This window comes from Podarcis cretensis (assembly GCF_951804945.1).
Source record: "Podarcis cretensis genome assembly, chromosome: 9".
Classification (NCBI taxonomy): domain Eukaryota; kingdom Metazoa; phylum Chordata; class Lepidosauria; order Squamata; family Lacertidae; genus Podarcis; species Podarcis cretensis.
The window spans coordinates 41961284-41986197 of record NC_137178.1 but is presented as its reverse complement, the minus strand read 5'-3'; the positions used below and the strand labels follow the sequence as shown (position 1 = coordinate 41986197).

Here is a 24914-nt window from a genome sequence, read left to right as displayed (position 1 = left end):
GGGAGTGTCATATGTCCTGTCAGATATACCCTAAGCTAGCCTGCTGTCTTCAGATGCAGTGAAAGATACTGTACCAGTGTTAAAGCAAGATTCAACTGCCATTTCAGCTGCTTTCTGTATATGAAATGGGAAGGGACACCATCTTGTTCTCGCCACGGGCAGCAAAATGTCTTACCCTGAGTGCTTTCCGATTTAAAATAAGTCTGCAAATAATGGATGTTTGTTTCCTACAGCTCTTTCTTTTCATTGAGAGTATGAAGTGGCGTGCATTGATTCTACCACATGCTGGGGGGGGGGGAGAGAGTAAATTATAAGGTTGGTGGCACTATCCTTGTTTCCTTGACAAATTCATTTTGATTTCCATTTGGTTGACAATTACCTGCTTGTCCCAAATAACTGGTCTCAATTCCATCATCTGGGAAAATGTAGGAAGCATGGCTGAGTTTTGTGGAGACAATAAACCATTATGCAAATGATCAAACCCTAGGGGCTGCTTTCAGAAAAGAGCACCTTGTCAGATCAGCAATACCCCCCCCCCCCCCAGTTGGAGGCCAGTATGTTTCAGGAGTCAAGCAGATAGCCAGCTTCTGTGAGGGCTGCAGGGGATGATTGATGGAGGCCATTTATCTTATCTAGAAGATGACAGGACTATACAATCTGGAAGAGAAGGGAGGGCCAAGCTCCTCTTTATTCTGAGGACTGCCTTCTTTCTCCCTGCTTCTGTCCTCATTGCACTTGCCCCCTGCTCCTGCCAGCAACTTCTGTTCATTTCACAAACCCTTCTGAATCGAAAGTTTTGTTTCACTGGGAGAGGGTCAAGCTTTGTCTCCTTGTGAGAGCATGTCTGTGCCTCCCATTGCTATGACTTTCAGCTCATCCAAAGTTGCAGCTTCTCCCCCAGTTGGTTTGGTGTTGTAATGCTAAAGAGAAAGGGATGATCACGTGCAAGAAGTACCAATTGCCATGGTGTTTTACTGCAGCAGTTGCCTGTTTAGACTGTGCCCCCAACCACTCCTCACTCTAAGATCTGGACTACCAGAGATCAGCAGAGTTGCTGCATGGCTTATGGGTATCAGGGATGAAGAGTCAGTGTTTTATTCCCTCCTACCCCCCCCCCCCCTTTGCAGAAGGAAAAAAGGCTCCCATGCAAATGAAACTGACCACAGCAGGAAGTTTTTCAAATTTGCATCTCAAAAAGAGGGAATGGCATGGTTGGAAGGGCCCCACATTCACATTGTTTGGGTTCATGTGTGCTAGCAGTAGAGTTGGGATCACACCAGTCATTATGCGTTGGCTGGGTGCTCTACTCCAGATAGTTCTATTGGAGCTATGAATCACAGCCCTAGACTTCTTCAACTAGTTTTCCATTTACAAGCCCCCACCATTAAGCTATCTCACTTTTTAAAACTGTCTTCATCTTACGCTCAGGCAGCCTGCTACAAAGATAGTCAATGTGGTGTCATCCAAATGTTTTGTTTTACAACTCTCTTCAGCTCCAGCCAGCATGGTGGCCAGGGATCGTGGGAGTTGATAGTCCGAAACATGGAGGTCACCAGTTTGTCTACCCCTGCATTACTGAGTCCAACTATTTTGAGGCAGTTTGAATTGGCCTGGTAAAATGTACATTACCTATTTGGGAACAGGTGCCCAGGTAGAAGTAACCTAAACGTAAGGTACAGTGCAGTGACATCACCACCAGAAAACAATGGGTAACTCTGTGAGCCATTAGCAGCCGGTATGAATATGCCCCCATGTGGTCTGAGTCCATTTCAACAACGCCCAGGAAACATTTAATTTTGATGGCTTTCCCTGGTATAGTCATAATTGGCTCCAACATTGTCTATTTACACAAGCAACTAATCACAGTTAGTAAGTTAGGTCTAGGACAGAAGAAAAGCAGAACCCATTTTTTCAATGTATCTTCTCTCTTTTATAAAGGCATTGTTGGCCACCTGCTATTCTGTTTCCTTCAACATCTGCAAACCGAGTGATTTATAGTTATTTGAGCAATTACAAGCCTCTGCCGAGAAGATTATAGGAACTGTGTAAAGCAGATATACATATACAGTGATATCTTGGGTTAAGTACTTAATTCGTTCAGGAGGTCCGTACTTAACCTGAAACTGTTCTTACCCTGAAGCACCACTTTAGCTAATGGGGCCTCCTGCTGCTGCTGCGCCGCCGGAGCACGATTTCTGTTCTCATCCTGAAGCAAAGTTCTTAACCTGAAGCACTATTTCTGGGTTAGCAGAGTCTGTAACCTGAAGCGTATGTAACCTGAAGCGTATGTGTCAGGGAACTGACATCAGAGCGAGAGGCGGAGGCAGGGCTCCAGAGCGATGCCGGAGAGGGGACCAGCAGGGGGGAAGGAATTCAGCGTAACACCAGTAGAGAAGAGAGGGAGATGGAGGAATTGGTGACAGGGCTCCGAGACCCTTCACCAGAAACTAGTGGAGAGAGCGCTGGCACGCCCCAGCCTTCCCCTTACTTGCGCAGACGAGTTCCGCGCAGGGAACATAGGTGGAGACTTGGCGTCACACAGCTTCTATGCTGGAAGAGGTTCAAGAAACGCCCACTGACAGATTCTGCAAGTGACTAACAGGTCACGGAGGGCGAGCTGTGAGCCTAAGCATGGTTGGGCAAGCAATCAAACTAAACCGAAGGCAATTTACGCACAAGTAACCCCCTTACAACCATTACAGCATGTAACCCGAGGTACCACTGTGTGTGTGTGTGTGTGTGTGTGTGTGTGTGTGTGTGTGTGTGTATATATATATATGCAAGCCAGTTGAGTTTTAAAGGGGGGGGGGTTATCCCACTGTTTTATCAGAGATTTAAAAAACTCTAATACATCATAGACTAAACACAAGGGATGACTTTCATTGCAGAAAGCATAGGTATCAACCATGCATCAATAAAGGGATGCATGGTTGTGATGTCAAGATGTGGGTTTTGGTACTAGTGAGGAGGAACATTATGTTAAGAAGCACTTCTGTTTTAAATACCAAATATTGAATTCTGAGGCTTCTTCCGTCCCACATGGAACAATCAGAAATGACTTAAGACAGGTTAGGGGCCGGGGTAGAAATTCCAGCACACACATACACACACACTCCATATAACAAATATGCCACCCAATTGTACAGTATTCATGTTTCCTCAGACATCTATCAATAGCAGCCTCTAGCTTGCTAGGAATCAACAAGGGCAGAGGCCTCTTGTGCCTCCTGCCCTGCTGGGGGTGGTGCTCTGACCCCGCAAGCGATCTTTTTTGTTCTTAATCGCTCTGCGGTAGCTCCTACATAAGTGTACTCAGCACTGCGGTCTAAGTAACTGACAATTTGCCACACTTTTTACAGCACCCTGAAATCTGCTGCCTGGCACAGGTTGTTTCACCCTTTCTAATGGCATGTCTGGCCCTGGACACAATGATGACACATGCTTCCCACTTCCCAGTGCATTAGCTGTCATAAAGCAGCTTCATGATTTCCAACCCGATTGGTCTCATTGTCAAGAAAAGATTAAAGAGCAAGGCAGTCTCCTTTCATCTTCCCTCAAAACACAGCCTTTCTCTCTTTTTTTGCTTCCTTGTTAGCCACTTGTACCAGCCAAACTGTTTTAGTCTCTACACTTCAGAAACTTCTGGCATGATTTATAACATTTAATAACAGGGACAGCTCTAGGAAGGTGCAGTTTTTTCACAGCCCTTAAATCCAGGCAGGATGGTGGGAGGCAGTTTTGTAATTTAAATGGAGAGCCTCTTGGTGAATTAACTTCCCACTTTATAAAACTCACTGGCAGGACTTTGGGACAGAGGTCTAGGGCCCCTCTCAGCAGAATGGGCAGGAGGTCCCACAAACGCAGCAGGGCTGGCTTTGAAGTCAGTGAAGTAATACACATTACTATCTCAAGAGGTGGCCCCTGTAAAGTCTAGAGTCTAAAATTAGAAATGTAAAAAAGCAGAGGTGAACCAGTCAGAAGTTGTTGAATATGCAACAATAAAAACACACATCTGAACTTATTTTATTCCCACTGCATTTGGTTTAGAAACAACAGACTTCAAAGTACAACTGGAAGAGATGCTGAATGCTAGTAGCTTGTTTTCATTCCCTATTTGTCCCCTCTCAACTAGCTAAGGACTCTAATACTCTGTTTCACTGATATTCTGAAAGACACCTCTTCCCATATTACCCTTATTGTCCAAACCTATGCACATTTACTTGGGAGTTAGACCTATAAATTTCATTAGAATTCACTTTTGATCTTAGGAATGCAGTTTAGGAATGCTTGCTTGGGAGTAAATCCCATGAACCCATTGCTAAATTTGCCTTCTAGAAAGATTTTCACAAAATCCAGTGGCTTACACAGTAAGCTATTACATATTCTGGCCAATGATGCTTTTAAATCATTACACAACTGGATGCCACATTTTTCTTCTGTACACAAGGTTGGAAAGGTGTTTGATCTTTCATAAATACATTGTACATTCTATTTACAACTTCTAACAAGCTCTGTGGGTGCCTTTAACCCGCCATCCACAAAATGAATGGAATAATGATGGTAGGGAGGGTAGTAGAAGGTGCCAGACCCAGGCAGAGTATAGAAACCAGTCCCAGCAGTGCTGAAGCAAGAACACTCCTCTGGTCCCGAATAATCATCTTCACCGTTTCACAGAACTGCAAAAATCAGAGCAGAAATTTTTAGAATGCAAATTAAGGGCTGCTTCCAGTTGAGAAATAAACACATGCATGGAATCATAGATTTGGCAATAACCTTAAAGCTCATGTAGTTCAACCTCCTGCTGATGCAGGTAATTGCTACTACAACACACCAAAAAAAGACCAGCTAGTCCTGGTTGAACAAAGGAGAGTCTACCACCTTCCAGGTTATATAGCAAACTGACTTACGTAGTATTTAATTTTTTTAATTGAAATTTAGCAGGGCTAGTCCAAAATGATTTGCTGTTACAAGCAACTGTGCCACATGATCTAAGAGATGCACCCCAACATCCTCAGTGATAATACAAAGGATATTGAAGCACCCTTGTTTATTTGGGAGGACTCATAGCTTTGTGGAAGAGCACACCATTTGCATGCAAAATGCCACAGGTTCAAAACTTCCAAGATCTCAAGGCAGCAGGGCAGGGAAACAGCTCTACCTGAGACCACAGAGAGACACTACAGGTTAAGAGTAGGCACCCTAGTGGTCAGGATCCCACTTCCCATCCATCTGAATTTCTAATTCTTCAGTTGCTGTGTGTGTTTCTAAAACCATTTGGATAATTATGTTATGTCTACATGATGACATTGGCTAGAATTTGGTTTCAGTTCTCTGCTACCGTTTACATGATGGTATTTCAGTGCTTTCTAGCAAGTTGGTTTTGATGGACTGAAAGTATATAATGCCTTGACTGCTTACTCTCTAGCCACCCCCATCTCAACTACCCCATCATTCCTGTGGTTTCAGGACAAAATGTCAGCAGAACTGTGGTACCTGCACATTTACTATTTACTAGAGTATTGCATTGGGATGAGATGGCAGGAGTGAAATGAACAGAAAGGGGGAAAGAATAGTCTTCAAAATGTGCCAATCCACCAGTGACATCCAAGTGAGGCATAGAGTAGTGAATAGTTGGGGTTGGCTGTTGTTTTTAAAGTGTATTTAAAATGAACAAATGAAGGCTTCAGAACTAGCTGTCCTACTTCTTAAGGAAGCATACCAAAAAAAAAAAAAAAATTTAAACCAAACCAGGCAGCCTTAAGGGTTTAAAAGTTGCAAGTTTTCTCCAGCCAAGCCATTTATTAGACTAATAAAGCACTATACAAAAACTCTGTTAGATTAACAGTGCTGAACAGTAACACCAATTAAAATCTGGTTTTGTCTGTCAGAAACCTAGCAAACCTAAATGACTTCATTGGCATTTCACACAGATTCAATATTTTTAAGAGAGAGAGAGAAATTAAAGCAAAATAGCCCTTGCTCTGTTCCTGCCTGCATTGGGCACAGAGAGGCAATATGTGTTCCATTCTAATTAGCCACCCAGAAACACTGCCTCTACTACAACAAATTATTTGCTTGGTACCTAAATAAATCTGACGTACTTCCTTTTGCAGACTTCATCAAGTTCAGCTTGTAAAAGCACGCCTCTGAGCTAACCTGGGGCTGCTGGTAATACTGCTCCTAGTCTCTGCACAATGTACCTTTATTTCTCTTGAATGGCGGAGAAGAGATCAGCTCTGCTCTTAGTACCACCATCCCCAGCTACAAAGGAGAATCATAACCTTGAATTTCAGGGCATCGCATTTAGATGTTTGCTAAACCACACCAAAAATATCCTGTGTTTACCCTCTGATGGAAAGATGAACTTTTTTTTTACTTTTGCAATGCCAAACCCCTGCCTGTTGGAACAGTACACAGTGTACAACCTAAACCAGTGTTCATTTTCACTCCCTGTACCCAGCTGTCCCATATGAAGAGAGACCTATTTCCTTAGCACTGTTAAGCTTGAGATGGAAGGTTCACATAGGGCCACCCTCAACAATATGAAATAAATGCTGACTAAAACATACATTCAGCAAAATGGGACTGAACTCAAGTTCTGCAGAGGATGTGCTGTGCTTCAGATGGCTGTTTTGCATGCTCTGCTTTTAGATAGCAGCCAATCCAATGAATCAGAAGTTTTCACACAGTAAAGATGAGAGTGGAAAAGTAAAGGACATACCTTAGCCCACAAGTTTTCAACCCTTTTGAGTCCATGGCTCGCTTGACCAACTACATTCTTTCTGCGGCACCCCATTGGGGCTCAGGAGCCCAGTTATGTCACCCCTTGCCTGCAGAGCTGGCAGCCTCTCACCCTTTTTCAAACACCCTCCTTTGTGGAGTGTTCCCTCAACCTCCTCTCCCCTCTCCTCTCCTTGGGAGTCCTCTGGGCAGCTGCTGCCCCTGGTCTCTGAGCTGCCCCCCCCACCCCAAAGAGAGGTGCCTCATCACACTGTCCCATGGGGGCGTGGGAAGTACCCCCTGGCCAGCCCCAGAGGCACCATTCACCTGGGGAGCTTGTAGCCAGGGCTGCTGGAACGAACAGCTGTGCAAGCCTTTGGGAGGCAGAGACACAAGAGGGCATAAGAGAAAGGAGGGAAGGAAAGAGGGACAGAGGCCAGTGTTGCATGTGGCACCCCTTAGCCCTATCCATTTCTGCATGAGTATTAAAAAGCCAGAATCTACAACAGCCTTGAACTGTATGCCTTTCAGGGAATCACCATTTCATTAGGGGGGAAAGCAGGGGGAAATATATACACTATATAGCAATTCCTGCAACCAGCACCATTGTCACTAGGTTGAAAGTACTCAAAATACCAAATCTAGCATTCTGTCAGCAGTCTAAGGCCAAATTCTACTTAGATTAGTGGGCCCTTGCTAGAGGTCTGGGCTTGGATTTAAGAGAGGCAGGTGGAATGTTAAAACAATGACTTGCCCACTTTTGATTTGCAAGAAACAAAATTTAAAAGGACTGTAAGTATAGTCAAATCCTGAGCTGAATAATAATAATAATAATAATAATAATAATAATAATAGAAGATTCCATTCCTTAAGAGCAATGGGAAGATGAGCATTTCTCTTCAACAGAGAAGGCTCTAGTTAAAGTCTTTTGGGAATTGAATAGTTCTCTGCCCAGGTTTGCTTTCAGATAGGAAAACTGGATAGCCGGTGCTACAGCAGGATCCCTATACTTCCTTGGCAGCATCAGCTCACACTGCCCTGTTCCCAGACGATGGAATGGCTGGACAGTTTTGTTTTTGTGTTTTTGTTTATTCTGGCTCAGAGATACATTAAGTGTTTGGATAGCAGTCTTGTTGGGACATGCAAGGAAAGCTTGCACTTGAATCTTACCACTAACATAAAAGGCACTATATAGCTTTTTATGGATTATTAGAGATTTTGGAACACGGTTGGTTACTAATAGTTAAAAGCACAAGACTGAACCAAAAATGAAACACCCTCAACTCATGCAGCTTACTTTATGTTCTGGGGGAAGGGAAATGCAAGTGAGAAATGCTTATAGAAGTAGGTTATAAGTGCACAACACGGAGTCTCATACAGATAAGCCACTGTGCAATTGTCCCTTTGTGCTCTCAAAGCAAGGACTCAGAATCCTTTTGCCAGGTTGCTTGGCTAGATTTGTACAGTGGTAGTTTACCTTCTCAGTCTGGAAGCTGACCGGAGAACCATATCTGCAGAAGGTCACAAAATGTTCACAGTTGTTCCACAGCAAGCTGTATTCAGTGGCACCCACCAGCTTTTCTGCTCTGCAGACCACCTCTTCATCACGCAGGACGTTGTTCTTGAAGAGTTTGTCCATGTGGTTTACCAGAATAGAGCCTCCATAGGCAAAGTCTTCCACTGTGTCCACACGGATCCTGGCCATTTTAGTGATGACACCAAAGATGAGTCTCTTGTTAGTCACCACCTTCTGGATCTGTTTCTGGTCGTTGGTGAGAGCAGGCAGGATATCTGGCATAAGGTGAGCCACCCGGTTATCCCCCAGGTAGATGCCAAAATGAATGAAGAGTGTTCGGGGCACCTCCAGCAAATCCCCTGGCTTGAAATAGGTGGTATCATAATAACAGCATCGTTTCTTCTTCTCTTCTTCCTCTGCACCGGAGCCCACACCGAGAAGTTTGAAGTTGGCAAGCAGCAGAAACTTTTCCAGTAGCAGGGATGCTATTTCATACATGGGGTTTTTCATGGTGCTGATCTTATTCTGCGGCTGCAGCTGCTCCTGATTCATTCAGCTTCAGCATCTTGCCTTTTTATCATGGCAAGAGGGGCTGTCCCACAACCAGCATCAGTTTGGATTGGCAGATAGGCAAGTGGGTGGTTACTGTGGGGTGAAATAGACCTCTACTCAGAAAGTGACTCTTTCAGAAACATTTTACAAGAGTCCCAATTATGCATTCAGTATATAGAATGAGCAGGCACACATACAAAATCACCTAGTCTAGACCATGTGCTTATCGAAATGCAAGCACTTAGTGACTGAACAGCTTGAAAGCCTAGAATGATGTAAGTACCAATGCAATCATTAGGCATTTGATTCAGATTGTGATAGATTATGACTATCCTGGGAGACTATTTGAGACACAAAATCTGCAACATACACTTATTTTGGAGTAAGTTGTCACTGAACTCAGTAAGACTTTCTTCCAAGTAAGTATGCAGGGGTTTCTTCCAAGTAAATATGCAGGTATACAAGGCTGCATACATATGGCACCCTGAAATTATTTCCAAGTAAATATTAGAATTGCAGACTTTTAATTGTATAGGATTAGATGCTTACATGAAAGTGAGCCCCACTGTGCTCAATGGACCTTATTTCCTTGCACATATGTTTGCAGCCTTATTTTCAAGTAATTGCCACTGCAACCAATAGGAATGGGTTTTCAAACCTTGCCATGTATTCAGTGTTAGGAAAATGTTGATAGGTACATCTAAGTGAAAGGTTTTTTTGTTGTGTGCCATGCAAATTGGATCTGAATTTATACATGTACTGATTTAAAGATACAGAGATCTGCTTACTGATGAAAATGATTCATTTTTTACATATACATGAACTCAGCTTGGCACATAACATTTAAAAATATATATCTGAATTTGCAAGATGGTGAGAGATCAAATGCCATGATAGAAGTTCATTTACCATATTTGCATTTCCTATGTGAGTGTTCAAAGCATACCTTTCCACATAGTTTCCAGGTAAGATAGCATCAAGTTCCAATGCAACATATATAGGGCTTTTGTCAAGTGTGGTTTCTGTTTGGCAGAAGTTTGGGAAGTGGTTTGGTTTCCCCCAGAATTGTAATGTATCCTTATTTTATTTTAACTTTTAGAGAGGCAACAGATCTGTACAGAATTGGGGAAGGTATACATTTCTGTTATGACAAAAAGCAAAAGCATGGGCAAACCCTTTCCACCCCCCCATCCCCAGCTAATCTTTTCATGCACCATGGAGGTACTTGCAGGGTTCTCAGAAGGAAGGTGCGAAAGAAACTGTAGTGATGGAGAAGCAGAGTGATGGGAGAAAAGCAAGCAATCCTTTAAAAGTCATTTCCCCCCTTTCAGAATGGGCCTGTATTTCTGCTCAAACGAAAAAAAATAACCGTTGGCTGGCTTTGGGGAAGGGGGGGTATTAATCTTGCACTTCACATATCTATTCATGTATGGATATCCCCGTTTTAACTTTCTGCATTTCCTTTCCCTCTGACGCCACTGTTTACACTGCTCTGCTCTCCCGCACCGTGTGTGTGTGTGTGTGTGTGTGTGTGTGTGTGTGTGTGCGCGCGCGCGCGTACCTGCAAGTGAGGATAACTGATGACGTGGGCTTCGTTCCACGAAAGCATCTGGCACAACTGCGCCAGCCTCGAGGTGCCACGAGACTCTTCGGCGGCTTGTCTGCCTGCGGCAGGCTAGCTGAGCTGAGAGACGCGCCGAAGGAGCCAGCCGTGCCTCGCGGTTAAGATTGATTCTCTGCTAATCCATTATGCGGAGGGGTCAAGCCCAGCAAACAAAAGCCTCAACTCAACACCCACCCCGAGCCCATCAGACTGCTTCTCCCCTACCCCCCTCCTTCTCCTCGGCCCCTGTCGGAGGCTCCTGTGCTTGGTAGCCCCGCGGAATCTGCGAAGCATGATTGATGGGGGGCCATTCATCTTACCTGGAAGGCGACAAGGGCTTGACAGCCGGAGCGAGGGAGGCTACTCCCCCGCGCAACCCGCCATTCTCTTTCTAGCGGCCCCTGCCAGACTCACTCTTGTGTGTGTGTTTCGCCCCCCGGCACTCCGGATCCGGAGAGGCAGAAAAGCGGCCGCTGGAAGGGGGAGAGGGCGGGGCCCCGGGAAAAGGGGGCGGATCTCTCTCGCCTCGCGCTTAGAAGAAGCCAGAGCTCCCCCTTTCCCCTTGTCTCTCAAAGCGCCGCTGGGACCGAACGGGAGAGAGGCGTGGAGCTGTTTCTCTTTTAGCCCCTTTCCCGAAACTGTGCAACGGGTCCCGATGGGCCCTGACAGGACGAGTTTCCTTCCCCGCCCGGGCAGGCAGCGCTGCCTAAGGACCTCCCTGGTGGCGCAGCAGGATCGGCGGGGGCGGGGAGGGAGGAGGGAGGGAGGCGCACCTCAGGACCTCTGGCTTCCCTAACCAGAGTTACCAGGAAGAAACTCGCAGCCAGTGTCACAGAATCGTATTTGGAAGGGGCCATGAGGGTCATCTAGCCCAACCCCCTGCAATGCAAGAATCTTTTGCCCAACGTGGGATTCGAACCCACGACCCTGAGATTAAGAGTCTCACGCTCTACCGACCGAATGGGGCACATGCTTGGAACACCCCCAAGAGCACCTGGGATGCGTTTCTTGGATGGAAGAGCGCTACACACCTGGCACTCTCCTCCGGGCTGTATGTTGCAAGAGATCTGACAGCGGTGGCAGAAGCTTGCCTGCTATTGTTAATCTTTTAATTGAGGAAGCATATTAAACTAACAAAGAAAATGAGCAAGACTTCTCCCTCCATCCCCACCCATTCAAATTCCGGGGGCGGAGAATGCCGGGGGCATCAGGGAAAACAATGGGGGAAAGGGGTGCGGTGGGGGAATAGAGCCAAGCAGTGACGGCATGCTATATTCAGCATCAATGCTTGCAAAATGAGAATTCTCCCGCGCAATTGTTTCAGCTCGGTTTTCATTGATAGTGGAGATAAGCAACAGAAGGGCTGCTCTTACATTCCTGTCCTGACAAAATAAAAGAAAAAAAATTCCTTCCAGTAGCACCTTAAAGACCAACTAAGTTAGTTCTAGGTATGAGCTTTCGTGTGCATGCACACTTCTTCAGATGGAGGTATCTGAAGAAGTGTGCATGCACACGAAAGCTCATACCTAGAACTAACTTAGTTGGTCTTTAAGGTGCTACTGGAAGGAATTTTTTTTCTTTTCTTTTGTTTTGACTATGGCAGACCAACACGGCTACCTATCTGATTCCTGTCCTGGTTATGAACTTCTCCCCTTGATAGGCGCTTGGCTTACCTGTCCTTGGTCACACCACCACAACATACATTTAAAGCAGATAGGCTGTAGCCCTTCCGAGATGTTCCCAGGTTGTATTTTAGGATTGCCAATGCAACAGCTGAAAAGCAAGATTGTTTTATGTTTACCAAAAAGGGGGGGGGGGGGGCGTGTGTCAGTTTTTCTTCCTGGGTGCAATCTGGAAACTGCAAAGCACCTAACAGACTCCTTTCAGCTGAATGCCAGCTGCCTCCATCTTAAAGTTGTGCCTAAATGCAGACTCCATCTGTGGCTGCAGCATCTACCCTTATGCAGAGATCTCGGGAATTCACAAACTTGTGCACTATTTTGTAACATGTTGGTCGACCTAATAAGGATGTTGCCCTAATGTGGATTTTGTAATTTAACAAATGCTATAATGTGAGCCTCAGGCCCTGAAGGGCTACTGTAGAAATCTATTTCAGATGATCCATGTGGAATTAAGAAGGAAATGACCCAGATCTCCACTCTGTTCCACAACTAGGAACCCTTACATGACACTTATTTTAAGTGAATCTTCTGCTTCTCTTTCTTTTAGATGTATGGTTTTGAGAACTTGTTGCCTTTTAGTCTTGGCTGCATAGCTTCTCTCTCTCTCTCTCTCTCTCCTCTCTCTCTCTCTCTCTCTCTCACACACACACACACACACACACACACACACCCCTCAGATGCAACTCACTGTAGTATTGCCAGTGGGAACTTGAGCTGGAAGTCAGGTGGAGAGAGAGCTAAGTGTTGGTTCTTAGTGTGCAAAAAGATGTTTCCAGGATGTTTCACTCCTTGTTTAGACAGAGGCAGCCTTTGTTTTATTTTCCAGTGCCATTTAATCTTAATCCCCCCAAATGAAGGGGTACATTACAGATAAATCCAGAAAGGAAATAGCCCATGAAACCAGAGATGTTATTTAGGTTTCTGGCCAAAAGCCTTGATTGCTTGGGTGAATCTCAAAAGGAATGTATGAAAAAACTAGCTCCCTTTTCTTACTACTTCCACTAACAAGCTGGGGAAACAACAGTTTCACCTTACCTGGCTGCTCATTAGCAGGGATGGGGGAGGTAGTGTGTTGCATTTTCTTGAAAAGCTATGCATTGATCCCATGCTGACTGCAGCTCCAGAAAATTCAGCTATATACTCAGCCACTCTCTGAAATTAACGCTTCACTGTCCTTGTGCTGTTGGGAGCTTCAGATGCAGAAAGCAACAGTAATTAGTTTAAATATATATTTCAAAACAGGGTGTGGGTGTGTGGAAACAAGCAGAGAACATTCACGGATGTTATAGAGGGCATACTATACACATCACCCTTTATCAAGGACGTACAACAAATATGTTGCTACACATTATTTTTGAAAAGAGTCATATGGACCCAAATCTGTCAGAACTAAAATACAGCCTAAATTTGCATTACTGTTCTACAGTATGTAAATCTGCAATACTCATTCTAGGGATTAACATCACAGCTCAACCAGTGACTCACAAAGGCTGCAATCCACCCACCTAATGGTAAGCCCCATTGACCTCACTGCGATTTACTGCCGAGTAGTCATGTTTAGGATAGCACTGTAAGGATGCAATGTGCACTTACCTGCAAGTAGGCACACATTAAAGTGGTCTTACTTTTGAGTAAACATAGGGTTGTATGAGTTATATCCACATAGTCTCAATACCATCCATTGCAAAATTTTGCTGGAAAAGTGCATCAGAATCAGACTTTAAATATACTTTCTCCATTAAAATGTGCTATAGAAAGTATAGACACGAGAGCACAGCACCCAAAAAATGCCTAAGATTGTGGCACCCAAAAATGCATGTTTTGGGGTACTGTGCTCTTGCATGGGTCACGCAATTCGTGCAGGAACACGGCCCAGAAGCCATGAATCCCAGTTTTGCACTGGGACATGTTGGATGGTATGGTAGTACCATTCACATAACAAAAACTACCACAGAAATATTAGCATTTTCAAAAGTAGGGGATCCATGGCTTGGCTTTTGAAAAACAGGGGGTCTGCAGTACTTAGCTAATTGGGAAACACTGACCTAGAGCCTACTAAGGTGAGCTAAGCCTGGCAGGGAAGCTTATGCTATGGTCTTAACCCCTTCATGCGTTAATTAGACTAAAGCATGTTGGTTATATGAGGCTGGTTACATGCCTTTCTTCCTCCCCCATAGTTTTATTTGCAAAAATAATTTTCTATTTTCAGGGAGTGGGGGATTATTAAAAATACTTTGGAATTCTCTTCAGGGTGTCCAGATGAAAAGGAGAGCAGGGTACCTGCACTTGACTTGCAAACTACGCTTGCTGAAATTCCCTCTTCTGCACTATTTTCACTTAACCATGTGTGAATTTTCTGCCAACTTCCTGTCTAATCATCACCTTTTGTATCACCGCTCTGTAACTTTTTTGAAAATCTGATTGAGAACTGACTGTCCTTACTAACTATGCTAAAGCTGCAATCCTAAACTCACTTAGAAAATCAAACTGAACTGAAACCACTCCTGGAAAGACATATAGGATCGCACTATAAAGGTCCAATGTATTTGAACCCTTATGCATGCTGCCGATAGCCCCACACAGCTTTCCTACAAACTGGAGTCCTATTCACAGGAGAGCTGCTGGAAGGGAGGAATCATTTGGTGGCAGCACACCAGAGGCAGAGCAGTCAGTTCATGCACAAAAGGATATTACAGATGACTGACTGACTTTTTAAATGTATACTTAACTCGACTAATGGACTTTAAATGAATGCAGCTAGCCACTTCCCATTCTCTGCACAAAATGAATTTCCCAGAGGTCCAGTCCTTGTTAAGATGGGTCACAAACAGAAATATTATACAGTATTAACTGTTTATCTGCTTTTTGGTGTGTGTGTGGTGGGGGACATGAGATATGATGTTTTGCGGAAGTCTTAGGGTTAAACTATTAATCATGTATAGTTTTGTGTAGCTTTCCTCTATTTTTTAAAAAATGAAAAGAAACTTATAGAGGCTGCAATTATGAGTGGAGAGGCAGTAAATAGGCAGGAGATACATAACTCCTTCTAAGACAGTTGTTTTTCCACTCAAAAGTGCCCCAAACCCAGCATGGCTTTTCCTTTTGCAGGGAAAAAAGATGCTAGTACTTCTACCTGAAGAGGGAAATCAGCTGGGTGGAATGTGATTTCAAGGAGAAAACAACTGGCAGGGTGAAGTTAAGCTGTGCCACACCTACTGGTTCTCCATGCCAACCTCTAGCAGTTGTTTTTTCCTTTTTCAGAAGCATCCAACTTGCCAGGTGGATAAATGCCTACTGAATAAAGTTGCCTGCTCCTGCTGATTTAACTATCAACCTTTATCCAGATAAGAAAGTGAAAACAAAATTTAAATCATGTAGCAAGCTGAGTCTCTTTGCAACAGAAAATATCACAAAAGTCTGCCTCATCATTCAAGGCACTACCTTTCTGTGATAGGGACGCGGGCGGCGCTGTGGGTTAAACCACAGAGCCTAGCGCTTGCCGATCAAGTTGGCGGTTCGAATACCCGCCACTGAGTGAGCTCCCATTGCTCGGTCCCTGCTCCTGCCAACCTAGCAGTTCGAAAGCACATCAAAGTGCAAGTAGATAAATAGGTACCGCGTTATAGCGGGAAGGTAAATGGCGTTTCCATGCGCGGCTCTGGTTTGCCAGAAGCGGCTTGGTCATGCTGGCCACATGACCTGGAAGCTGTACGCTGGCTCCCTCAGCCAATAAAGCGAGATGAGCACCGCAACCCCAGAGTTGTCCGCTATTGGACCTAATGGTGAGGGGTCCCGTTACCTTTACCTTACTATATAATGAGATGAAGTTGAAATACATTAGATTGCTGCTTCTTGGGACATCATTATATTATGATGAGCCTAGAGAAAGTCAACAGATGAGAAAAAAGATAGAAAGGGAGACACAACAAAACTGCTGACTCCATTTAACATTTATTTAACACTAAAATTATGTGTACCACTTTTCAGTAATGAAGATGGGACTACACCCGAGTGTACTCCTTACTCTTATTAGTTCTGTACAGAAGCTTCAATGTCAAGTCCAAAGTCCGATCAACATATTCAAGTGTAATCTTGATAAACAGTGGCTTGTATGCTGTTCTGGAGGAACGAATGTGCAAAATCTGTGTACAGGTCTTGAATTTAATATGTGCCTACAAGATTCTGGAAAAGTTAACATAGTCCGAACTAGTGTTTATATATATATATATATATATATATATATATATATATATATGTATGTATAATTCAAGCACATAAAGACTACAAATAATAATTCTAAAAATAAAATAAAAAAATTCCAAAATAAAAAATTGTACTGCCATTTTCAGTGAAGCATGCACTTGTATACCATTCTTCACTGTACTACAGAATGAATTGATTAGGATTTCTGACACTTGTTGCTGATGGGAGTTGTAGTCCAAAACACCTACACTGCACCAGGTTAGCACAGACTACTCTAAGCTAATATTTGGTCAATTCCAAATAAAGGTTAAGGCAGGAAGGGGAAACCTGTGGCCTTCCAGACATTACTGGACATCATCAGCCTCAGCCAGCATGGCCAATAGCTAGGCATAATGGGATATGCCGTTCAGCAACACCAGGAGGCCCCCAGGTTCCCCATCCCTAGCTAAAGGCGATAGTTTGTACAAGTAGGATAAGCAACCACTTGCCAGTATTCAGGGTCTGTCCCCATGTGGACTTATCTGGAGGTAGTATCTTTCTAACACATTGTACCAGCCATCAAATGCAACCTTCAAGTTCATTAGCCAACATCCAAAGAACCAAGCTACTAGTTCAACATGCCCAAGGAGTCCAAGGGCTTGCTTGTATTTATGGGTCTTCAATTTCGTCCACCCACCCAACCTTGCCATGACAAAGCAAGGAAGGAGTTTCAAAAGCAGCTTGTGACATGATGTGGTGGTGAGCTGTTTTAAATATTCAAAGGGCTGTCACACGAAAGATGCAGGCTAGGATCTAAACTACAGTGGTACCTCGGGTTACATACGCTTCATGTTACAGACTCTGCTAACCCAGAAATAGTACCTCGGGTTAAGAACTTTGCTTCAGGATGAGAACAGAAATTGTGCTCCGGTGGCGCGGCAGCAGTGGGAGGCCCCATTAGCTAAAGTGGTGCTTCAGGTTAAGAACAGTTTCAGGTTAAGAACGGACCTCCGGAACGAATTAAGTACTTAACCTGAGGTACCACTGTAATGGCTTCAAGTTACAAGAAGGAGATTCTGATTATACATCAGGAAGAACTCTGTGACAGTAAGAGCTGTTTGACAGTGGAGCAGACCTCTATGAGAGGGGGTGAACTCTCCTTCCTTAGAGGTTGGATGGCCAGTGGTCATGTATGATTTACTTGAGATTCCTGCATTGCAAAGGATTGGAAAATGACTCTTGGGGTCCCTTCCAACACTATGATTTTACGATTCTATCAAAGGGGGTGGGATACAAAATATCACCCGGCTTGCCCCCCATCTTTAAGCTGATCTAAATTTGTTCTTTGGATCTTTGGCCTTGTTAATAAAACTTACATTAAAGTGCATTCAGGGGGAGACTCGAGCTTCTACCTTGCCTCATGAAGTTCTAACTCCCATTGGATGTGCAATCAATGGAACTTCAAATTGCTCGTCTTGTCTGATTACCTTCCTTTCAATTGCCTCTTCCTGATCAATTGGGAAACCAATTCAAGAGTATGGAATAGCTCAACAGCATCTGGAGAAATCCAGAGTGATTTTTCATTAATTGTATAACGTATCATTTATCTTGCTGCATGTTGACTTAAAATACATACTACACCATTTACAGTGGTACCTCGGGTTACATATGCTTCAGGTTACATACGCTTCAGGTTACAGACTCTGCTAACCCAGAAATAGTGCTTCAGGTTAAGAACTTTGTTTCAGGATGAGAACAGAAATCGGGCTCCGGCGGCACAGCAGCAGCAGGAGGCCCCATTAGCTAAAGTGGTGCTTCAGGTTAAGAACAGTTTCAGGTTGGGAACAGACCTCCGGAACGAATTAAGTACTTAACCTGAGGTACCACTGTACTGAATATACATACCCAACTGGTTGCACACTGAACACACTTTGAACCACTGATGCAACATTTTGAAGCCAAGCCTTTTCCAACCTGGTTCTTTCCAGATGTTTTGGATTAAAAAAACCCATTCTCCCTGATCCATTTACCATGGAACTATGCTGGCTAAGGCCGATGAGAGCCGTAGTTCAAAACATCTGGAGGGAACCAGGTTGGGGAAGGCTAGGACACAACAGTTTTGTTTTTAAATCCAAATAGGAATTTGGAAGCCTCCAATGAAAACAGTGCTAATCTAGAAGCTAAGTCTCAGTAACCATGAAAGATGAAAGAAGCAAACAAGACTGAGCAAGCATTAAAAATCATGTGTTTCTGAGTTGCTAATATAATTAGACCTCCTGCAGACTGAGGCAATAACAATTCCTGGATCCCATAAAGTAGCATCTATCTGCAAACAAATAGCAATGATTTAATGGTAGCAAGCTCTATATTACAGTGCTGCTAGAGCTATTGCTGTACCAGAAAGCAGTGAAGGACATGCATTTTTGGGGGGAGGGGAACAGTGGTTATCTCTCAGAAAGATATTCCAAAATTTATTGCTTAATTATATTAACAGGAAATAAATAGGCTCTTCATCCAATGCACTAGACAGGAAATACCAGTCACTTTCAAAGCAACAAATCTGGCATTACTCAGAACATTTCCTTATCTGTGCATAGGCGTTAGCTGAACGTTTTAACTGATAATTGCCACCAAAACATTTTGGTGGTTTCTTGATTTTTGAATGAATCATGTGCTTCTTGGGTTGATATGTGTTTGACGTTGTTTGAAAACTGAATGAGGCCAAAGATTTGCTATTCTATCAAAGATTTTAAATCTGGAACATTTTTAATCTGGAAATCCAACAGCATCTGCCCATACGCCTTGCCCTGTGAAAGCAAATAAATAAATACATATCACTTTATGCAGCAACAAAGGTAATTTCTTATTCACACAAGGGGGGGAACCCAAATATGTCTCCCTAGTGACTCTCCCCCTTTGGAATAACAACTCCATTCCTCGTGCTGCAGACTATTTCAGTTTGGCACTTTCCATTCAATTACCTCATGGCCCCAAACTGTGTGATTTCTGCCTGAGAATGTATGTGCAGGATTGCACCATACGAGTCTTTATAGAAAGGGAAGCCAAGATACAAGAAAGAATGAGGTTGTCCCCAGAAGTTATTTGCAGAGGTCAACACAGAAATGGGGTAGAACATGACAAGTCACAGGGTAACTCTCTGAAGTCCAGGGGTGGAATTCAACTACGGTGAGTATTCCTCAGAATAGACCCACTGAAATCAACAGCCCTAGCTTATTACAGCTCATTAATTTCAGCAGCTCTGCTGTGAGTAAAACTTAGTTGAATACCATCTTAGAGCTAGAATTAACTTCAGGACATTAACATCTCAGCAGGTAATGGTTGGTTAATCTATCACAGTTTGTTAAAAGGAATGTAAGGGGGAGAAAACAAATTGCTTGAGTTCTGTGTCTTGTGCCCCCTTAAAGCCTAAGGCTGCAATCCTATATAACTTGGTAGTAAGCCACATTAAAGGGTTTACTTCTTAGTAGACATATATAGGTTTGCACTGTAACAGACGTATTGTGGTATACATTTAATGAACCCTGCCTCCCCATCCCATTTACAATAAAGAGGGCTCTAATCCAGGAATGTTTATGCCACAATACATCTATCAATCTTGTAAGGGGCAAAAGACCCTTTTGATTTGCTGCAACAGACCAACTCAGTAACCCCTTTGGAATAAGACACCTACTTGTGGGTCACTTCTCAGAGATGCAGTGCCACCACCACCCAGGGCATTTTTCAGAACAAAGTTCAATCCATGTATTCCTGGCATTTCATATCTGGAAAAATAAAATATAGCTGTTTGATTCACCAGCTTGCAATTTAATCACAGTTCTTAAGAAATCACACTGGGACTGATCATGGATTACAAAACTTGGATTTAGAAATTAAACACATAAGTAAGTGAAATGATGCACATTTAATGAAGATGACTTCAAGGAGCTGACCTATTTTAACAAGTGTGTGCATAAGGCAGACCATTTCCTTTTATTGCTATGTTTATCAAACTAGCAGACTACAACAGTCTAAAAAGTTTATTTCCAATGTTTAGTATCCAAACTTCCTGAAGTTCTTTGGCAAGTGATGATTGTTTGCTAGTCATACCCCAATTCTGGAGGGTTTCTTCCTTCTTCTCATGGACTTCTCATGGACCAACATGACTGTGCTTTTTTAGCTGCCTTAGGGAATATAGAAGCAAGCCATTCATGGCAGAAGCATCCATAAGAAGCTACATTCCTACCACCTGAAGAGGAACTTCACATTTTGAAGATTACATCCTGTCCTACCACTAGGTTTACCACACAATTTGGTATAACTGATCTCCAGATTTGCTAACATACAGAATGCCATGCTTTTCTTTATTTCAGCTCTCTGACTAATCAGGAACCCAGGGTTAAGCCACTGAAGGCATGGGGCAGATCTGGGTTACTGTTGGACGTTATAATTTTTAAAAATGGGTTTCAGGCATTGTTTTTTTTATCCCAGCATGAATAATAAATAATATTATTTAATACCTGTAGCTCCTAACAGAGACTGATCAGAGACACTCTGTAATCTCCATCGTGAAACTGAGGCAAAAGCGAGCAAAGAAACTAGTGTGAATTTTACCTTGTATAGTAGGTTAGCTTCTTTACAAATACCTCTCTATCCTCCATCAAGCAAGGAAGAAGCATTACCAGAATTCAAGGCTACGCAAAACCAATCAAGTAGCACACAAAGCAGGGCTGGTGGGGTGTATGGCTTGGGGAGAGCCCTGATGGCCATATTTGGCCTGTCTGGCCAACACCCAGCATACTGTTGTTGTTGTTGTTGTTGCTCTCCCCTTGTCACTATTTTGTGACATCTTGGTTGGTACCAATACAATTCTGTAAGTTTTTTAATGGAGCAAACTTTGTTTTTCTACATGTCCCGCCCCTATATATAATGAACTGTTATAATCTGGGTGAAAATATCAATTCCAAATATATGTTACGATGAAATGTGAGTGGAGTTTTGCCTGTAGAATGCAACTTTCCTACCTTCCCCATCTTGCTTGGTACAGCCCCCTGAACCACCTAAAAACAATACTGAGGATCAGCTCCATGTATGAAGCAAAGTTTAGAGAAGTCTTCCCTCCAAAGAGCAGTTCCACTCTAGCTAGCAGGCTGCTCCTAAGCTTGACTAAGATGGGATGCAAGTCATGACTGAAATGGGGCTCCTCTCATTTAAATGTGCTTTCAGACTTGGTGCCACTTATATAATAATAATTTATTATTGATACCCCGCTCATCTGGCTGGGTTTCCCCAGCCACTCTGGGTGACTCCCAACCGAATATTAAAAACATAATTAAACATTAAACATTAAAAACTTCCCAAAATAGGGCTGCCTTCAGATGTCTTTTAAAAGTCAGATAGATGTTTATTTCCTTGACATCTGATGGGAGGGCGTTCCACAGGGCGGGCGCCACTACCAAGAAGGCCCTCTGCCTGGTTCCCTGTAACTTGGCTTCTCGCAGCAAGGGAACCGCCAGAAGGCCCTCGGTGCTGGACCTCAGTGTCCGGGCTGGACGATGGGGGTGAAGACACTCCATCAGGTATACTGGGCCGAGGCTGTTCAGGGCTTTAAAGGTCAGCCTAGCTGCTGCATTCTGGATTAATTGCAGTTTCCGAGTCACCTTCAAAGGTAGCCCCACGTAGAGCGCATTGCAGTAGTCCAAGCGGGAGATAACTAGAACATGCACCACTCTGGCGAGACACTCTGTGGGCAGGTAGGGTCTCAGCCTGCGTACCAGATGGAGCTGATAAACAGCTGCCCTGGACACAGAATTGACCTCCATGGACAGCTGTGAGTCCAAAATGACTCCCAGGCTGCGCACCTGGTCCTTCAGGAGCACAGTTACCCCATTCAGGACCAGAGAGTCTGCCACACCAGCCCACCCCGTCCCCCAAGAACAGTACTTCTGCCCCATCAGGATTCAGCCTCAATCCATTAGCCACCATCCATCCTCCAACCGCCTCCAGGCACTCACACAGGACCTTCACTTCCCTCACTGGCTCTGATTTAAAAGAGAGGTAGAGCTTCGCTAACAGTCTCAGTTAGGGTGTGATTAAGCTGCCTGGGGCAGGTGGAACGACACTGACTCTGTATGAGGGGCTGCAATGAGCTTCCACAAACAATTCGGTAATCATCAAAATACATGCAGAAGATGTGTATTGTACTGTTTTCTGGGAGTTCAGGGAAGATGACAATGTGTTGCTGTAAATCTGGGAGGTTAGTCTGGATGCCACCTGAAGGATCCCCAGGTTGTGAGGCTGACATCTGGTAAGCAGAAAGCTATGCTTTAGCAACCCTGCTAGATCCCATTACCTTGATGGCTCCAGCAGAGGGGTTGATACACACCTGCTTTTGCCAAAGAGGTGTCTCTGAATGGAAAGGGAGAAGTTTTTGGAATCAGGGCTCAGCTCCCCCCCCACCCATTGTTGGAGGTGATGTCAGGAAGGCATGTGTCTGTGAAAGGGAGCAACAGCATGGCAGTCTTCTGTTGGAGCTGGAAACACACAGGGATTTGTGTTCTTTGAGAATCCAGAGTGGCTTTAGTGTTCCCCCACTAAAAAATATACCAAATGGGGGAACAGGATCTGTTGGGGGGTGTTAAATAAAAATAAGCTATATATAATTTTTAATGTAAAAGATAAAATAACTAGCTAGCTATATACGAGTATTATCAAGTTAACGCTCATTTAAGTTCTATTTTAACTGGGCAATTCTAGGCAATCTCTGCTCAGAAGTATGGACCGTTGAAGTTCATTGTGCTTACTCCCAGGTAAGTGAGTACAGGACTGCAGCATTAAATCTTTCTGTCTGAAGTCCTCACTGGCACAAAAAAAGAAAGTTAAATTTTGTAATAATTTCTACAGAAATAGTACTAAACAATTGTACTCATCTGAAGTCCTTACTGGCACAGAAACAGGAAGTTACATTTTGTAGTAATTTCTACAGAAATGGTATCATAACAATTGTGCTCATTTGTCAGATAGTATACAAAAGAGAAATAGTGCTATTAAAATGCAAGAATATGGTTTTCCTCAAATTGCAATTCAAAATTATGTGTCGTTTTCTTTTCAATGGAAAGCTTGTTTGCTTTTGTTCCCATAGGCAAACAAATTTTGCCAGTCCAGTAAGAAGCCTTCAGATCTTAAAAGCATGTGAGTATAATTCCTTCTAATCCTCCTCAAGGACAACACAAAAGTGTTCTTTCTTCTCACTGGTCGCTTTTCACCCTGTGTTCACATTATTCTGTTATCACATCCTTAAAAATACACAGCAAACTAAATGCCTATGATTTGATTAATCTAAGAAATTTGATTAAGCCAAAAACTTCAATAGTGGCCTGAGCACACGTTTTCACAAAACAAATATCTGTTCACAATGTAAAAATGGCAAGGCTAGCTCATGGCCCAAAGCATTGCTCAATGAATAAGATAACTATTCTCCAGCCTTCAGAGAACACAAGTGTTATGAACTTAAACTTTGCAGAAGGCCGCATAATCATGAAGATTTTAAGGTTGATGCCACCTGACCTGCGTGTTGTTCTTCGGTTTGCCTCCAAAAAGAAAAAAAATTGTGACAGAACAATCAAATCATTTGTTGGAAATCCCACAGCAAATGTCACAAGCTGGAAGCCCTTAATTAAAAGCCTTCCTAAGTTTCCTAGCAGTTCGAAAGCATGTCAAAGTGCAAGTAGATAAATAGGTACCACTCCGGCGGGAAAGTAAACGGCATTTCCATGCACTGCTCTGGTTTCGCCAGAAGCGGCTTAGTCATGCTGACCACATGACCCGGAAAAACTGAGGACAAACGTCAGCTCTCTCAGCCTATAGAGCGAGATGAGCACCGCAACCCCAGAGTCTTTCGCGACTGGACTTAACTGTCAGGGGTCCTTTACCTTTAAGTTAAGATCAGAGGACATTCCAGAGTTGTTTCTCACCTTGCTTCCACTGTAAACAGAATTGTAACAACCATTTGAAGGACAATGACTTGGGAGTTTGGAAACAAAAATATTTAGGGTGGAATTCCAATGCGATTATTCCATCAGTACAAGCATATATGTCTGCCAGACAGAATGACCTCCCCTCTTCTCATCCTGCCAGCTGTTCTGAGGATTCTCTCGACCACCCCCTAAACACCTTTGGGGAGGGTGCAGGGGTGCACAGTGGGAGAAAGGCGAAGTCCCATTGTGCTACTGCAACTTGTCTTCCATTAGTACAATTTAGTTTAATCCAGGTCCTTAGCATCTAATTTAAATATCAGTAAATAATAACTTATTCCTATAGGATCTTGAGGCATCACAATGGAATACTTTGGTAGAATTTCTGTTAAGGTAAAGGTAAAGGTACCCCTGCCCGTACGGGCCAGTCTTGACAGACTCTGGGGTTGTGCGCCCATCTCACTCAAGAGGCCAGGGGCCAGCGCTGTCCGGAGACACTTCCGGGTCACGTGGCCAGCGTGACATCGCTGCTCTGGCCAGAGCCAGAGCCGCACACGGAAACGCCGTTTACCTTCCTGCTGGTAAGCGGTCCCTATTTATCTACTTGCACCTGGAGGTGCTTTCGAACTGCTAGGTTGGCAGGCGCTGGGACCGAGCAGCGGGAGCGCACCCCGCCGCAGGGATTCGAA

At 43.7% G+C, this 24914-nt stretch overlaps 2 protein-coding genes across 5 annotated transcripts in view; both read right to left on the bottom strand.

The window, feature by feature from the left end:
* LOC307224011 (uncharacterized protein) overlaps nucleotides 1–24914 on the bottom strand; it is a 396785-nt gene that overhangs the window by 336504 nt on the left and 35367 nt on the right. Inside the window, exons 19-20 of one of the 2 annotated variants that reach the window (XR_013842368.1) lie at nucleotides 19947–20037; nucleotides 17086–19062 (exon numbers count right to left, since the gene is read on the bottom strand). Coding sequence is in view for 1 of the 2 variants with exons in the window: in XM_079990452.1 (XP_079846578.1) it covers nucleotides 18988–19062; nucleotides 19947–20037 (166 nt within the window). In the remaining variant the exon portion in view is untranslated. Of the gene's footprint in view, nucleotides 1–16005; nucleotides 19063–19946; nucleotides 20038–24914 lie in introns of those variants that run through there. The other variant, XM_079990452.1, reaches the window with a different exon arrangement.
* On the bottom strand, nucleotides 4007–13340 carry LRAT (lecithin retinol acyltransferase). 3 transcript variants are annotated; one of them, XM_079990482.1, is made up of 3 exons: nucleotides 13109–13340; nucleotides 8198–8881; nucleotides 4007–4676 (listed from the first exon to the last, which is right to left on the bottom strand). In XM_079990482.1, the coding sequence occupies exons 2-3, from the start codon at nucleotides 8786–8788 to the stop codon at nucleotides 4524–4526; spliced, it is 744 nt and encodes a 247-aa protein (XP_079846608.1). In that variant the 5' UTR covers nucleotides 8789–8881; nucleotides 13109–13340; the 3' UTR covers nucleotides 4007–4523. The 3 variants fall into 3 exon arrangements, with proteins under 3 accessions (XP_079846608.1, XP_079846607.1, XP_079846609.1); XM_079990481.1 differs by lacking the exon at nucleotides 13109–13340 and adding an exon at nucleotides 10712–11051; XM_079990483.1 differs by lacking the exon at nucleotides 13109–13340 and adding an exon at nucleotides 10350–10565.